Source organism: Arvicola amphibius, chromosome 2, assembly GCF_903992535.2.
Source record: "Arvicola amphibius chromosome 2, mArvAmp1.2, whole genome shotgun sequence".
In the NCBI taxonomy this organism is placed as follows: Eukaryota; Metazoa; Chordata; class Mammalia; order Rodentia; family Cricetidae; genus Arvicola; species Arvicola amphibius.
The window spans coordinates 45,721,442-45,739,181 of NC_052048.2; the positions used below are offsets into that span (position 1 = coordinate 45,721,442).

At 37.9% G+C, this 17,740-nt stretch overlaps 1 protein-coding gene across 1 annotated transcript in view; it reads left to right on the plus strand.

Annotated features, from left to right (window-relative positions):
• Positions 1 to 17,740, plus strand: part of Cntn3 (contactin 3) — a 313,843-nt gene that overhangs the window by 196,652 nt on the left and 99,451 nt on the right. Inside the window, exons 6-10 of the mRNA XM_038319459.1 lie at positions 1,616 to 1,718; positions 6,208 to 6,392; positions 10,391 to 10,527; positions 11,992 to 12,121; positions 15,909 to 16,059. Of these exons, the coding sequence (XP_038175387.1) occupies positions 1,616 to 1,718; positions 6,208 to 6,392; positions 10,391 to 10,527; positions 11,992 to 12,121; positions 15,909 to 16,059 (706 nt within the window). The remainder of the gene's footprint in view (positions 1 to 1,615; positions 1,719 to 6,207; positions 6,393 to 10,390; positions 10,528 to 11,991; positions 12,122 to 15,908; positions 16,060 to 17,740) is intronic.

The following is a 17,740-nucleotide window of genomic DNA, read 5'->3' on the forward strand; positions in this document are numbered from 1 at the left end:
GCACAAAATGGATATGGTGGTACATGCCTATAATCACACAGCTGGAGACAGGACAATAACAGGTTCAAAAGTTCAAGGTCTCCATGAGTGAACGCACCCCTCTCGTTCAGAACTAATGGGAGATCACCAACTCCAGTTGGAATGGGACTGATGGATCATGCGACCAAACCCGTCTCTCTGAGTGTGGCCAACAGCGGGGGCTGACTGAGAAGCAAAGGACAATGGCTCTGGGCTCTGATTGTTCTTCATGGACGGGCTCTGTGGGAGCCTTCTCAGCTTGGTCGATCACCTTCCTGGACCTGGAGGGAGTTGGGAGGACCTTGGTCTTAGCATAGAGTGGGGAACCCGGATGGCTCCTTGGCCTTGAGAGGGAGGGAGGGGAGGTATGGGTGGAGGGGAGGGGAGGGAAGGGGGAGAAGGAGGAGAGAGAAAGGGGAGAAGGAGGGGAGGGAGGGGGGAGGAGGAGGGAAGGAGATGGAAATTTTTAAATATAAAAAAAAATAAACCATGAGAAAAAAAAAAAAAAAAAAGTTCAAGGTCATTATAGGTTACACAGTGGGTTTAAAACCAACATGAACTACATTTGCCTTTGGAGAGGAAAAAGGGGGGGATGACTATTTATATGCCTGGGTAATTGACTTATTAAATTAAATCATGTCTCATGCACCATAATGTCTTGCACACAAATATGGAAGCACTTTCCAGTTAGGTATAATTGAATCAGAATGTGCCTATATGTTAAATCACTATGTTTTGGTTCCAGGGAGCCATTTATTATGTTTAAGATTGACACCTATGTGATAAGCCTACAATTTAGCAAATCCCCTACTATAATCTTTGTACTATAAGAAATTTCAGGAGTGATTAATATGCTAGAGATTTCATCTTAAATAGATATGGACACATTGAATATAGCATTTCAATGGTTTTCTTTAAAATGTTTTGCACATTGCAGTATTTTTGAATCCAGAGTTCTAAAATGTTATTCTGGGTGCATATTTGGTCAAGGGTAGTATCAGTTAGTCGTTCCAGTCACTGAAAGTAGTAGTATGTTCATAGGGGAACCTAATAAAGTTTTATTTACAAGCACAAAATGATGCCATAGTGAACGCACCCCTCTCGTTCCTGACTTTCTCCCTCATGGACTGATGGATCATGCGACCAAACCCGTCTCTCTGAGTGTGGCCAACAGAGGGGGCTGACTGAGAAGCAAAGGACAATGGCTCTGGGCTCTGATTCTTCTTCATGGACGGGCTCTGTGGGAGCCTTCTCAGCTTGGTCGATCACCTTCCTGGACCTGGGGGGAGTTGGGAGGACCTTGGTCTTAGCATAGAGTGGGGAACCCTGATGGCTCCTTGGCCTTGAGAGGGAGGGAGGGGAGGTATGGGTGGAGGGGAGGGGAGGGAAGGGGGAGAAGGAGGGGAGAGAAAGGGGAGAAGGAGGGGAGGGAGGGGGGAGGAGGAGGGAAGGAGATGGAAATTTTTAAATATAAAAAAAAATAAACCATGAGAAAAAAAAAAAAAAAAAAAAAAAAAAAAAAAAAAAAAAAAAAAAAAAAAAAAAATGATGCCATAGGAAACAATGACTCTTTCAATTTTATATTGTGAATTCCCAGGTGTCATGGGTGAATATGAACCTAAAATAGAAGTCCAGTTTCCAGAAACTCTTCCAGCAGCTAAAGGCTCAACTGTGAAGTTGGAATGCTTTGCCCTTGGGAAGTAAGTTCTTTAAAAATCTCACATGTTGTTAGGTTTCTATCAGCAGGGAGAGAAGGTTCTATTTTTTCATTCTTAGAAACATAATTTATTTTCATTTAGACCTTTAAAATATTTTTTATTTTGAAGTATAATGCAAGATATTAGATCTCACTATGGGATTAAAATTAATACTTTAAAAGATTTTACATCCTCCCTTTCTTTTCTGCCCTCTGCTACACTTGATCATGACTTATATCCAATCCTCTCTTTTTTCCTCTTTCATGATATGTATGTACATTTATTTGTCTACCTCACCTTCTTCATTACCTTCTTTTCAATCTCTTGATCTCCTTGCTTGATTTTAAGGCTATAACTAAACTTACATGTATGTGTGTAACTGTATATGTGTGTTTGTGTGTGTTTAAAAACATATATGCATATATAATTTATAGGCTAGAATACATATGTGAAGAACATACCTTTTCATCTTTCTGAATTTGAATCAATATTCGCATAATATGATACTTTCCATATCTATCAGTTTCCCTGAAATTTTCATTTTTCTTTATAACTGAATAAAATTTATTTTGTATATGCACAACATTTTCATGTAAACTAGTTGCACTTTTGATATCCCAAATAGACTATCAGTAAATATGGATGAGCAAATATCTCTTTCTTAGGGTGTGGAGCCCTTTGGGTGTGTGCCCCCAAAGATGGTATAATTAAGTTGTATATTAATTCTACTTTTATTTATTTTATTCTATATTTTCTAAACCTTCATACTGATTTCAATATTGGTTGTACTAGTGCATTTTTACCAGCCATAAATAAGGGTTTCACTTTATTCACATCCTTTTTTATTATCTATTGTCTGACTTCTTTGATAATCCTTCTGGCTGGAATGAAGCAGTATCTCGATTATTTGAAAAAATAATATCTGCTTTTGTTCTTCTTCTAATAACTGCCTGGTTATTTCATCATCCATTTGTTCATTGGCAATTACATATCATTGCTGTTTTTATCTTTGTAATCCTTTGTAATATTAGCCCCCTGTCATAGTTATTTCTAAAGATTGTCTTCCATTTTATTCTCTATTTACTCTGTTTATAGTTTCTTTTGCTGTGCAGAAGCCTTTTAATTTCATATAGTCCCATTTGTTGATTCTTGGGGCTGGATCCCAGGCCTTCAGGGTTCTGTTAAGAAAGTTCTTCAAAATAGCTGTATTTGAAGGGCATTTGTTTCCTCTAGAAGTTTTAGCATTTTCGATTTTCACTTACGGTCTCTGTTGTGTTTTCAGTGTAGAGTAACGGATTTGAATCAAATTTCCTTACACTGCAGGTGTATATCCAGTTTTGCCAGCACAATTTCTTGACTACGTCTTCTTTCAATAGATTTTGACACCTTTGTGTGACCACAACCTTGCTGCTTATATTCAGGTCCTCTAGTCTCTTCCATTTGTCTAACTGTCTGTTTGTAATCCTGCCATTATAACTCAATAGTGTAATTTGGGGTCAAATATGGTAGGGCCACCAATTGGGTATTTTCTCCATAGGATTGCTTTGGCTAAATCTGATCTTTTGTAGATCCATGTGAATTTTTTGATTACCTTTTCTAGTTTTATAATGCATGACACTGGAATTTGTATAGGAGTTACACCGAATCTGTAGATTCAACCATTTTCATGATACTCATTGATCCAATTCAGGGACCTGGGATGATTTCAATGATTTACTGTCTTTGTTTTACTTCCTTGGCTAGCCTTACTCCTAGGTAGTTTATATTTTAAAGATATAATGAATAACATAATGTCCTAAATTTATTTTTCACAAGTTCATTGTTGGTATATATGAAAGCTACTGATTTTTATATATTGATTTTGTACCATTTTTTTGGAAAATGAATATATAGGGTCTTTTAAGTATAAAACTATGTCATCTGAAAATACTGATAATTTTAATTCTTTTCTCATTTTTATCTCTATACTGTCTTTATTATTTTTATTTTTCTAGCTACGATTGATCTGAGCACTATACTATGTAAGACGTGAGAGGGTCATTGTCTTAGTTGGGGCTACTGTTACCATGACTATGGCAAAGGAAACATTGACAGGGAAACTCACAGAGACAGCTGACCTGTGCTCATGGAAGCTCATAGACTCTGAACCAACAGTTAGGGAGGCTGCATGGGACTGACCTAGACCTTCTGCATGTGTGTGATAGTTGTATAGCTTGGTTTGTTTGTAAGGTTGCTAGCAGTGAGATCAAGACCTGTCCCTCACACTTAGCTGACATTTAGGAAACTGTCCTTATGTTAGATTACCCCATTCAGCCTTGATACAGAGGGAGGAGCTCAGTCCTGCCTCAACTTGATGTCCCATGCTTTGCTCAAGCACATTAGAGACCTGTCCCTTTCTGAATTGAAATGGAGGGGAAGTGCATGGGGGGAAAAGGGAGATGGGAGGCAGAGGGAGGGACCTGGAGGGCAGGAGGGAGGGGAAATTGTGTGGCATGTAAAATAAATGAAAAAATGTTAATTAGATAAAACAAATAAATAATATACAAATAAAACATTTAATTGGGGATGCTCATTTACAGCTTCAGAGGCTTGGTCCTATTATCATCATGACAGGAAACGTGGCAACGTACAGGCAGATGTGGTACTGGAGCTACACTTTAACAGAGACACAGGAAAGCAACTGACACTCAAACTGGGGGAAGCTTAAATAAAAGAAACTTCAAAGCCTGCCCTCATAGTGACACAGTTCCTCACAGGTTCCTCCTAATAGTGCTACTTCCTTTGGGACCATTTTCTTTCAAACCACCACAGGCGTCCTTGTCTGATTTCATATTTTGGAGAACATGGTCTGTGGTGATACACAGATTAATGGAGATGGGTTAAATTAATATATAAGAGTTAGCCAATAAGAAGCTAGAGCTAATGGGTCAAGCAGTGATTTAAATAATATGGTTCCTGTGTGATTATTTTGGGTCTAAGCTAGCTAGGCAGCAGGGAACCAACAAGCACCCTCCCCCAACAATTGACTGTGGGCTCTTTTTATATGTGTCTTTTATTATTTTATGATATGATACATGTTTTCCTAAAGTCTTCATGACTTTCAACATTACAGGATGCTGAACTTTGTTAGATGCCTTTGTGAGATGCCTATCATATGGTTTACTACAGTTATTGATCTGTGTGTATTGAACTAACTTCTCATCTCAGAAGTGAAGCACACTTAGTCTTGATATATAATCTTCTTATGTGTTCCTGAATTCAGTTTTCAAATAGTTTGTTGAAAATTTTTTCGTTCATATGTTAGTCTGGGGAATTGGTTTGTTGTTTTCTTTTTTTCATGTTCTTTATCCATCTTTGGTATTAGGATAATCCTGGCTTCATAGGATGAACTTGGTAGAGTCCCTTCCCTTTTCTTCCTTGTCAAACTGCTTTATCAATGCTAGAATGAAAACTTCCTTAAAAATTTGAGAGACTTCACCGGTGAACTCATTTGGTCCTGGGCTTTGCTTTATGCAGAGACTTCTTATTACATCTTTGCTCTCGTTCATAATTATCGGTGTAAATTATTTATGTTTTCTGGCTTTAGTTTTGGTAGGTCATGTACATTTACAAATTCATCCACTTCTTTTAGGTTTTCTAACTTATTGGAGTATAATTCATCAAACTGTTTACTAGTGATGATCTGGATTTCACAGGATTCTGTTGTGACAAATCCCCCTTTGTCTCAAATTTTGTCATCTTGTTTCTTCTTCCATTTTGAGAATGTAATTAAGGCGTTGTCAATATTATCTTTTTTTCAAAGAACTTAATCTTTGTTTAATTTTGCATGTTTTCTAAATTATATTTAGCAGCAAAGGAATAAGCAGATATAGAAAAGTATACTTAAATGATGTGTTTTTGAAGCTCTGAAAATTTGGAGAAATTGAAATGCCTTACCAATTCCATAAGCTAAGTCAGAAAAATATTTGTCTTTTACTTGTTCATATGTCATTTTTTTCTGCACTTAAAAAACAAGTTGACTGACATAGATGAACAGTTTATTGCATTAAAATACCATCTCAACTGGGCGGTGGTGGTGCACGCTTCTAATCCCAGCACTCAGGAGGCAGAGGCAGGAGAATCTTTATGAGTTTGAGGCTAGCCTGGTCTACAATAGCTAGTTCCAGACAGGCTCCAAAGCTACAGAGAAACCCTGTCTAGAAAAAAAAAAAAATACCATCTCAAAGATATAAACCTGGGAAGGTAGCACATGCCTATAATCCTCACTCAGAAGTCATAGCAGCGGGAACAGGAGTAAGCAGCAAATCTGGGCTACATAGTGAGACCCTGCATCCAAACAAGAATTAAGTCTTTGCATCCACTTATATAATCTACAGCTAGAAATCTTCCGCATTTGAAACCTGTGTCTTTGGTTCTCTTAACCAAAGCTTTCTGTTTTTGAGTCTGTCAGATTTCCAGGGAACAGCAACTGACTTGACAATTTTCTTATCAGCCCTGTTCCTCAGATTAATTGGAGAAGAAGTGATGGGATGCCATTTCCCAACAAAATTAAAGTGAGGAAGTTCAATGGTGTGCTTGAAATTCCGAACTTCCAGCAAGAAGATACTGGCTCCTATGAGTGCATCGCTGAAAACTCACGAGGGAAAAATGTAGCAAGAGGACGGCTCACTTACTATGGTAAGCATCAGCTGTGAGGAAATTGGCCTTGTAGTTTTTATTCTTTCATGGGTGTTTTCCTGGTGGGGGTAGTTATAGCAGATAGCTGCAGTTTAATTTGTCATTTTCTGTGTTGTATTCTCATTTTGTTAAGCACGGACAAATATCAGAGAAGACGTTAAAAAGAAAGGCAATTTTGCAACCAATTTGGAGACATTCTTTTACAGTTTAAGGGATTCATATGATAATAAAATCTTGCACATTTTTTCCAAGCATGACCTTTCACACTCTTAGTCAAATAACAGACAGCTCTCTCTGGCCGCTTTCTCCTCTAGAAGAGGTAGTTTTGTGTCTTTATTTGAAAAGCAGATTAAGCTCTTCCCATCACTGTTTGCTGAGAAAAGTTGCCATTATTACATTAGACAAACCAAATAAACTGAAGATGTTGTTTTGGATGGGGATATTCCACCTAATCCAATAATGTAAATAATGTATCTGTAGTCTATTTGCTTCCTTTAATTTGTAACCACATTTGTTTGATATACTGCTCAATTTGGGGAAGGAAAGAGTAACATTTCTTTTATTTAGGGGTTTATTTTTTGAGAAAATGAGATATTCTTTGTGTCTTTTAAATTTTCTTTGTTTAAAACATGCCATTAGGGTTTGATGAAAGCATGGTTTGGAAACTGCAAATATGTTGTTGTACAAAATACATCTGTAAAAATGCAGGGAAATGGAAGCTCGTTGAATATGTTTGCAATTTAATTATTAGAGACATTGTAAACCTAGTAAGAATTCACCAATTTTATGAAGGGGCAAACTGCATTATAGCCTATTTATTTTAGCAACTGGTAATTGAAACGGCTTTCCGTGGTTGTGCATACAGTGTGCATAAATGCTTCAGGGTAGGAAACTGCTAAGACAGCTGTTAAATCTGTAGACATCGTTATGGATCCTCCTTCAACAGTTTGAGTTTATAAATATATTGCCTACGTCATGTTTCTTATATTTCAGGGTTTTAGGAACTGTCAGGGGCAAAATGAAGGAATGTTTTAATAGTGCGAGTCATTATGTTTTGTAACCTTCCCACCTTGTCTCATAATTAGTTTAATATAAAAAAAAATTCCTGTATGTCAGTGGCTGTAAGTTGGTGGCATGTTATGGAAATAATGGTAGTGTTGTTGTTGCTGGTGGTGGTGGTGGTGCTGGCGATGATGATAATGATGATGATCATGATCATGATCATGTTGGTAATGGTGGTGGTGGTGAGGGTGGTGGTGGTTGTGGTGATGATTATGGTGGTGGTGTGATGATCATGGTGGGCATGCCTGAGCAGCTGAGTCCTCCACTCCCCCACACAATGGAAATTTCTCATACCCTAACTTATCTTACTCTTTCTGTTCATATACACAGCATGCTCATGGTGTGGGAAGTCCTTCTGTATATGTGTTGCTTCTATTAGTTAATAAAGAAGCTGCTTTAAGACAATGGCTTAACAGAATATAGGCAGACTGTAAGATTATATATATATATATATATATTATCTATATATTATCTTTATATATACACACACACACACACAGGGAGGGAGGGAGGGAGGGAGGGAGGGAGGGAGGGAGGGAGGGAGGGAGGGAGGGAGGGAGGGAGGGAGAGAGGGAGGGAAATGGGCTAGTTTAGGAGGTAATAGCTAGCCAATAAGAAGCTAAAGCTAATAGGCCAAGCAGTTTCTGTGTGGTTATTTCCGGTCTGGGCATCCAGTAATAAATGTGCAACCTCATAAAACAAAGTCAGAACTGACCAATGTGAGAAAATTTCTGACTTGTTAAATCGGTGGTTCTCAATCTTCCTAATGCTGCAACCCCAGAATATAGTCCCTTATGTTATGGAGACCTCCAAAAACCAAAAAATTATTTTCTTTGCTACTTCAGAACTATAATTTTGCTATTATTATACATCATAATGTAAATATCTGATATACAGATAGTTTGAGGCAACCTCTGTGAAAGGGTCTTTGGATCCCCCCTAAGGGTCAAGAACCACAGGTTGAGAATGGCTGTGTTAAATGTTTCAGTGCTTTTAATTCTATTCACCATAATCTCTGTCCACAAAGGAACCACATGCCCCCCCCCCCCAGGAAAACATGTCTAAAGCTAAAATGACATTTAAGTTCTTAACCTCAAGCCATGGCTCACTTTCTCTTTCTTTTTTAAAAAATCTTTTCTGCTTGGATCATTTCTCCTCTTTCTACATATTAATTGTCACTACACTCACAAGGTGGCTGCCATCAAAGAGCAGCGCACCAGGTGCTTACATCTTTATTTTCAACAAAACATTTACTAATCCCCTGCACAGCTGTCCATCCCTAATGTCCTTGGTAGTAAGGGAAAGTAGGCTTAGACAAGAGCCTCCCTTTGGAACAGTCTATAAAGGCAGTCCTCCCTGATTTTACAGATAAGATGAACTGACAGAAACTTAGAAGAGCAGCATGAATGACTGATGATATTTTAGTTATAAGGAAGAATGGATATTAATGCACAAGAGCATCAGCTATATTTAGTTCTTTCTGTAAATAATGTTTTATGCATTTAAGAAATAAATTATAAGTAAATGACACAGATAACTTAATGGAAGGTGTCCCACAATTTTACCTTAAAATTATATCACAGCATCAGTAAGTATAATGCAGCTCTTTGATGACTTCTCTAATATTTCATGTAAAATGGCATGATAGATAATTTGAATGTCAAGTTATGGTTAAGGGAGAAAATTCATGATTAATGTGGGAATTCTAGTCTCAGGAATGGTTTGGAAAACCAACCTATTCTTTTCTTCACATATGACTATTAGAATATTAGAATCACCCATGTAGATTCCCACTGGAGACTCAGGCCTTGGTCAGCAGTTTCTGTCCCAGTCTAGCTGTAGTCTCTTTCTGGGTGGGTCTGATAATTCCTAAAATTAGAAAGGGAGTTTTTATATAAAGTAAGAGGAGTCATTTAGGATTAACTGTGTTTCATATAGGAAAAAAATATAATATAACAAAAACAAAAAATCTAAGGAGTCCTAGTTTCCTTTCAGTTACTTTTGAAAAAATACAAACAATTCTAGGAGACAGAAAGAAAAAACAAATCTTCCTGTGGTTGCAATTTAACAGAAATAGATAAACTGCTGCTCCATATGGAGGAAGCAAATGCAGAGCACTTAGCACACATCCCATGCATAATGCAATGTGAAACCTCTAAGAGCTCTCACCTCCCAGGTTTGGATCTGAAATGCAAGCAGGGACTGGGCTATTCGTGTGTTGAGTGGCTTCCATTGGAAGTGGTGTGTCACTTTCATCTGCAAAGCTGCAGTTTCCAGGTGCCTCGCCAAACATAAGTGGAATTCATTAATCTTGATCCAGCTGATTTGCATACATAATTTGAAATTGCTTCAAAGACACCTTTTTTTCTGATAAAAGATCTCAATTCATATTAAGGACACTTATCTATTTTTGGGTACTTTCATTTTAATGCACAGACAGTTATGTAAGTTGTTCATTACTTTGTATTTAATTGAGAGGTATTTCTAACTCAAAGTAAATATTTTTCCTTAGCAATAGATGTTTCTTTCCTATGGATATTAATATTTAGTTCATCATTAAGGCCAATAGCTGCTGTCACTCACTTGGAAGTTGTCATGAGATATGATCTTAATGTTTCAAAATATACTTGAAGAAAGTTGTTTTCTGTACCTGCATCACTATCTATTAATAGAGTTCTGAAGAGTGTAATTTAGCAAGAAGAAATTTGAAAATAGGAATATCCAAATAAAGTTGGCTGAAGATAACATGTTGCAACATATTCATCAAATCTAGAAATGTTATTTAACTACTCGGTGAACTAAGCATAATTCTAGTCTAGCCCATGTTAATCCATGACTTGCACTCTGCTTCTTGTTTATAAGCCATTTATTTTGTATTTACTATAAGATTTGAATATTTTTGTCTTTCTGTTGTATATTTTTTCCCTCAACTATAGCAAAACCTCATTGGGTTCAACTTATAAGAGATGTGGAAATAGCTATGGAGGACAGTCTTTATTGGGAATGCAGGGCAAGTGGGAAGCCCAAACCTTCCTACCGATGGCTGAAAAATGGAGATGCCCTAGTACTGGAGGTGAGGTGATGCACCTGCTTGTCCAACTCTTCCTGTCTTTTTTCACTGTCTGCTTTCTTTAGCCTCTAGAAATCAGGGCTCAGGAGAAGGCTCCGTGACCAAACTGCTTACCTTAATTGAGTTCAATTCTCGGCAGCCATGTTGAAAACAATGCTGAGTCTGAGGGCAAATGCTTGTGCTTCTGGGGCTAGGTAGATAGAAATGTATGGATATCTGTCAGTGAAAGACTCTATCTTACAGATAAGAACGGGGGATAGATTGCAACTGAGGAATACCCAGGGTTGTCCTTTGCTTCCTTGAACCCACATGCATGGGCATCCACACAAATCTATACATACACAAGAAGGCAGCTTAGCTCCTAGTTTCAAAGAACATGGTTTCTACAGAAGCAATTAAAGTAGGAAATGAAAGGAATTTATTTTAGTATACATTTTCAGTATTCATAATGAGGAAAGTATGATGGGATACTTTATAACAGCAGGAATCAGGAAGCAGAAGCCTAGAGCAAGGACTAGAACCTAAGCAAATATCACCTCAAGTATTACCCCCCCCCCCATCACATCTCACCTGTCATGGTAAGGCCAAAGATTCCAGTTTCTTAGCCTTCTCATGTTCAAACACAAGAGCCCGCAGGGGGCATTTTCCATGCATATCACAACATGGGGAAATCATGTAAAATCAATATAAAGTCAATCATCCAGTCTTTAAATGGGATTTCCTCTCTGTTGCAATTCAAGTTTTATTGATTATTGTGAGCTGATAAAATAGTATTAATATAAACAGTGATTTGCGGTATCTGTGTTAGAGAAAGCTTTACTTTAATCCAACATTGAATTTAATTTCTTTTTCCTGTTTTATACCGTGGTCTGTTGCCTAGAGAATAAATAAATCTCTTAGTTGGCTGCCTTTGTAGATGAGTATTGGTTTTCTCGTTCACTTCTTCTCTCCAGCCTTGTAATATCTATTTTTGTGCTTATGTGTACTAAGTCAATTGTGTAACTTTATGTTTCTCTATATGACCATCATACTTGGGGAAAAGAAAAACTTGGTAAGTATGTGGGTTTCCTAGCACTCTATTAGCACTCTTTTTAATGCACTGAATTTATAATGTCTTAAGCTTACGTGATTTTAAAAATATATTGTGATAAAAAATCGTTCTACCTCCCAGGATGGAAGTCAACCTCCCAGTACATTTTCTCACAGTCGGAGTCATTAAACATAGATGAGAATGAAATGGGTGCTGCACTTCAACTTTGGTTTTGATAATTATTTTATGATTTTTACTTGTATATTTGAAGCATCTTTTTTTCCATTTCAAAGACAAAAAGGTTACCTCTCAGGTCAGGCTACCTAGTAGTCAGAGGAAAATAGCAGCATCTTTTGTGTGATTGAAATGACAGTCAGAAGAGTTTATTTTAATCCTAAAATTTTATTTATCTGCAAGAAATGTTATTTTCAATCCAGGAGAGAATACAGATAGAAAATGGTGCACTTACGATATCAAACCTCAATGTGACAGACTCTGGAATGTTCCAGTGTATAGCAGAAAACAAGCATGGGCTCATCTATTCCAGTGCTGAGCTCAAAGTTGTAGGTAAGACTAACTTTTTATGCGTTTAATCTTACCTTTTTCTCTTTAACCTTCCATTGTTACCAGAATCTAAAATATTGGTTTTTTTTTAATATTCTATTTTACCACCTAATAGAACACACAATATTGTTTTATATTCAGTGTTTCTAATTAGAGACTATACTAGTCTCCTAGGACCTAGGAGATGAAGGCAGGAGGATTGGCACAAAGTTGAGGTCAGACTTCGTTATGTAGGGGGTGATAGGCATTTGACCAACCAACATGAGCTAATGAAATTCTCAAAGTTAATTGAAAGAAAGGAATTGTGCCTGCCTTTAACTAAATAAAGTCTTATTTATAAGCAAAAAAAAAGACTTTGTCTAAAAAACAAAACAAACAACAATCAAGCCAAATCAAAACAAGTGTATTTAAAATGATGTCAAAAAAAAAGCACCCATACCGACCAGAATTAAGTTCCAAAGTTGAATTAAACCAAGAGAAGAAGTTCCTTCACATCTAATGGGCAATTACCCAGCCACAGTGTCCTAGACTAAGAAATGCTACTTATCAGGATTCTAGTGTTCTCGATTGCTGGTCCACAAAAGCAAATGACAAATATTTGATTCAGAAGGTGTTTTGGTCTTCATGAATCCCATTTGGAGGTCCAGATATGGGGTGTATTGAAGATGTAATTAACCAACGATCCACTATTTATTTGAGATTATGGCTTTTTACTTCTTCCTGCCCTTTAGGTCTGAGAAAAGGAAAAAAATTATTTTGAAGTGTTTAGGGTGTTCATACAAAGGGCAATGGTATGGCACATGACTGAAACTACAGTAGTAACTTGACAACTTGACAGAAATACAGAAAGGAAAGAGGGAAGTGAAGAAAGAATAAAAGGCTCATTGTTTCCAGAAATTAAGGTGGAGTGTTTGGATTTAGGCATAAGTTGAACTAGAATTCAATGATCACAACTATTTTCAGTTTCCAAGGAATACCTCCCAGTTTACTGAGTTTATTACCACAGTCTGCTCAGGAGGAGGAATCATGACTTTCTTGTTTGTTTAAATGCAAGTGTCATTGCTACATCCTTGGCCCCGTAAACCCTTATTTGTGCTGTTGTCCATCATTGATCTGGTGCAAATGAGATGATGATTATGAGGCCCCTTTATCTAAGTCAGTGGCTCTCAACTTAAGAATGCTTTCACTTTGGGGCATACTTTGAAATATCTGAGGGTAGTTTTTGTTGTTTTAACTAGGGTTTTGGGAAAGGATGGAAGTCCTATATACTATAGCCACCATGGTAGAGGCTAGTGAGGGTGTCAAATATTCTACAATGGGTGAGAGTCACTCACAGCAAATGATTATGCAGTACTGAATGACAAGAGATGTTGAGGAAGCCAAGATTAAAGGAGAAAAGATCTCTTGTCTCTGATATCTGAAGGTTGGGAATGATTCGTATATATCAGGATGATTGCCAGGACTGTCAGGATTATCAGTGAAAATCTGTCTCTTGTTAGCTGTGGCAGAGAAGTAAGATGTTATAGCAAAAGCAGGAGCGGTTCCACACAGATAAAAGTTGAAAGGCATGCTTCTGTAGAAAGAAAACCTGCGGAGTCATAGTCTAATTCCTCTTTCAATAAGAAAGATTCCTACCTATGATGGTGCAAGATTGTTATATGAGAAAGTAAAAGATGTGTAAATTAAAAATTGTATTCAGTTATAGATTCTTGTGGTTTTACTAAATTTTTTTTTACAGGATTTGAATTTACAAGGCCAACTCAGTATGTCTTTTTTATTTAATTAAATGATAACTACATCATGTCCCTCTCCTCCTTTCTAGCCTCCAATTTGCTTCCCTGCCATAAGCTTCCTTCAAAATACATAGCCTCCTCTTTCTTAACTATTGTGATTACATATACATATAAACAAATAAAAATGAATACAACCTGCTGAGTCTGTTTCGTGTCACCTACATATATGTGACCACTTATTATTTCACAACCAACCATTAGGCTTAGCCTTGAAAAAAACTAATTTTCCCTCTCTTGGCAGTTGTTTATTATTCTTCATCTAGGAGTGAGGCCCCATGAGATTTCCCGATTTATAACGACAAGTTAACTGTTGGTGGAATTTTTAAGGTCTTATTTAAGCAGTCATGTTGATGAGATTCCATGGACGTGGCTTTCCTGCCATAGCTAGAAGGCACAGTCTCATAGATTTCCTGGTCCACTGGATCTTATAGTATTTCTGCCCACTCTTCCATGAGGGCAGTAGTTGAACAAGAATATACTCAATCACATAATATCTATAATCATTATAAAATGCCGATGTGCCAAATAGTTTATTTCCACTGGGATTTGCCAAAGCATAGAACATTAGAAACCAGGAAGGTACAGGCTGCAGAAATGGCTCAGCATTAAGAGTAGTTGCTGTTTTTGCATAGGATGTTGGTTCCATACCCAGCACCTGCTTGGTAGATAATTGCCTGGTGAATACTGAGTTCCAGGGTATCTAACTCCCTTTCATGTGGCCTCTATAGGCACTGCACATATGTGGTACACTAACATACTTTTAGGCAAAATACTCAGACACATAAAATAAAAAGAATTAAATACTATTTTAAAAAAAGAAAAGAAAAAAATCTAGGTGTTGTGGCTCACACCTGTTATCCCAGCCACTGGGATTCTAGGTAAGAGAATTGTGAGTGGAGGTCATCTAGAAAAGTAAGCCCTGTCTTAATTTAAAAAGGAAAGAACATTTCTATATTTGGGGAGATAATCAGGGTCCTAACCTTCTTTATACATGTTTAGTAAAAGGAATTCTGACTTTCTGTAGTAGGGAGACCACTTGTTCATTTCCTGGCTGCCCAGACTCCTGAAATAACCAAACAGAAACAATTAATTGAATCCATGCTTGGCCCATTAACTCTAGCTTCTTATTGGATAACTCTTACATATTAACTTAATGCATCTCTATTAATCTGTATATCGCCATGTGGCAGTGGCTTACTGGCAAAGTTTCAGCATGTCTGTCTCTGACAATAGCTCCATGGCTTCTCTATGACTCCACCCTTGTTTCTCTCTGCATTCAGTTTAGTTTTCCCCACCTAGCTCTGTTCTACACTATCAATCCAAGCCACTTTCTTTATTAACCAATGGTATTCACGGAAGGGAAATCCCATATCAGCTTTCTGATTAGCATATCTTTTCATTTTAATGATATCTTATACCTCACTATGTAACCTAAAAGTTGACATCATAATCTTTTCTGTGAAGCACAGTGTTTTTGCACATTATGGTATTTAATGTGTTACTACATCCTTGAAAATTACATCTGTGTTTTTGTGGTACAACCTGATGAACAATTAGTTAATAACTAAGCTTTCTTTCGAAGACATTTGGCCAGCACCCTCTGAGTGGCAGATACTACCTAGATGTTGTGACTAAGGGACCAATAGACACCAAAGTAGTCATGATGAAACAAACTTGCCTAAGTTTGCCGTGCTAAATAGTTTCCTTTAATAAACTCATGATTGAGTTATTTTACACCTCACAGTGAACATTAAAAGAAACTTCATGTGGAACACTGGCCTGGAGATGTAGACCTTGAACTCAAACATAATAGCACAAATTAATTTTTCAACATTGCTTTCATGTGTATGACACATATCAAATCAAACATCAACATCTCCTGTACCATGCAGAATCAGAAAACACTGACACAGTGAGCCTTTCAAACCACGGGGATTTAAGAAAATGTCTATTCTCATGAAATTAACAATCCATTTCTCTCTCCTCCCCTTCTTTAGCTTCTGCTCCAGATTTTTCAAGGAATCCTATGAAAACATTGGTTCAGGTGCAAGTGGGCAGTTTGGTGATCCTGGATTGTAAACCCAGAGCCTCTCCAAGGGCACTTTCTTTCTGGAAGAAAGGAGACACGATTGTGCGGGAACAGTCAAGGTATTCTATCCTACAAAACACTGGTTTGCTTGCTTCTTCTTTACTGGTCAAGCAGCAAAGTAGGTTTTCAGTATAAAATGTACACAGTATAAAAAACTTCAGCATATCGTGGAATATAGTGTATTTACAAGTCAGTACACTACTAGTTTTGTCTTTACTACTATCATTACACTATTTTTTTTAATTTTTTTTTATTATTAAAACTTTCTGCCTCCTCCCCACCTCCCATTTTCCTCCTCCTCCCCCAAGTCCCCTGCCCATCTCTCTCCAGTCCCAAGAGCAGCCAGGGTTCCCTGCTCTGTTGGAAGTCCAAGGTCCTCCCCCCTCCATCCAGGTCCAGGAAGGTGCGCATCTAAACAGACTAGACTCCCTCAAAGCCAGTACATGCAGTAGGATCAAAACCCAGTGCCATTGTCCTTGGCTTCTCAGTCAGCCCTCATTGTCTGCCACGTTCAGAGAGTCTGGTTTGATCCCATTCTTTTTCAGTCCCAGTCGAGCTGGCCTTGGTGAGCTCCCACTAGATCCCCACCGTCTCAGTGGGTTGGCACACCCCTCGCAGTCCTGACTTCCTTGCTCATGTTCTCCCTCCTTCAGCTCTTCATTTGGGCCTTGGGATCTCAGTCCAGCACTCCAATGTGGGTCTCTGTCTCTATCTCCATCCAGCGCCAGATGAAGCTTCTATGGTGATATGCAAGATATCCATCAGTATGGCTATAGGAAAGGGCCATTTCAGGCTCCCTCTCCTCAGTTGCCTAAGGAACTAGCTGTGGACATCTCCATGGATACCTGGGAACCCCTCTAGAGTCAAGTCTCTTGCCAACCCTAAAATGGCTCCCTTAATTAAGATACCTTCTTCCCTGCTCCCTTATGCACCCTTCCTCCATACCAGCCATCCCATTCTTCCAGGGTCTCCCCATCCTCCTCTCTTCACTTTTCTCTCCCCATCTCCCATTAATTGAGCTTTCAAACTTTTCTCTTTATAAAATGCTTTGCTTTGGCAAGGACAGTCTTCTGTGGGCCTCTGGGGATACTCAGCCAGAAGGATTAAGGAATGCAGGGCCCATATGTGAGACTACATCCCAAGATAAGAGAAGATGGTAAAAATGACCTGTTCAAGGGAAATGAACATACTGTTTTCTTCTACTTTGGGATAATTTAGCTGTTCCTGAATTTAAATTAAGCAAATGCTTTCTTCATTTTCTCATTATAACGTTGGAATGAAGGGATAGAAGGAAGCTTAATTAAATACTTGGAGTCTACACCTGCTTTGTCTGGGTTTGTGTCTTTACTCTGCATTTTCCTGGCTCTATTTAAGTATCCTCACATCCCTGTGTCTTATTTATTTGTTAGGGGGATGATGGTTAACAGTTATTGCCTCATGTCGAGAAGCTTGTTATGGAGATGAAATGCATGAATATTCATAAAGCATGCTGATCAATACCTGCCAGAGATTTAGCGTGTATAGTTTCTACTATTGCTACTGACAAAATGCTTGCTTCTTGCCAGAAACTACCTGCAGAGCTTGTGATAGCTGAGCAGTAGGCACACAGGGCTCATGCTCTTGCCCTGCAATCCCGTGGCTTTGTTGTGTTAACTTGTGTATTAGTTACATCTCTTGTGGCTGATCTGACAAAAAGCAACTTAAAAAAAGAGGGGTTTATTTTGATTTATGGTTTGAGGT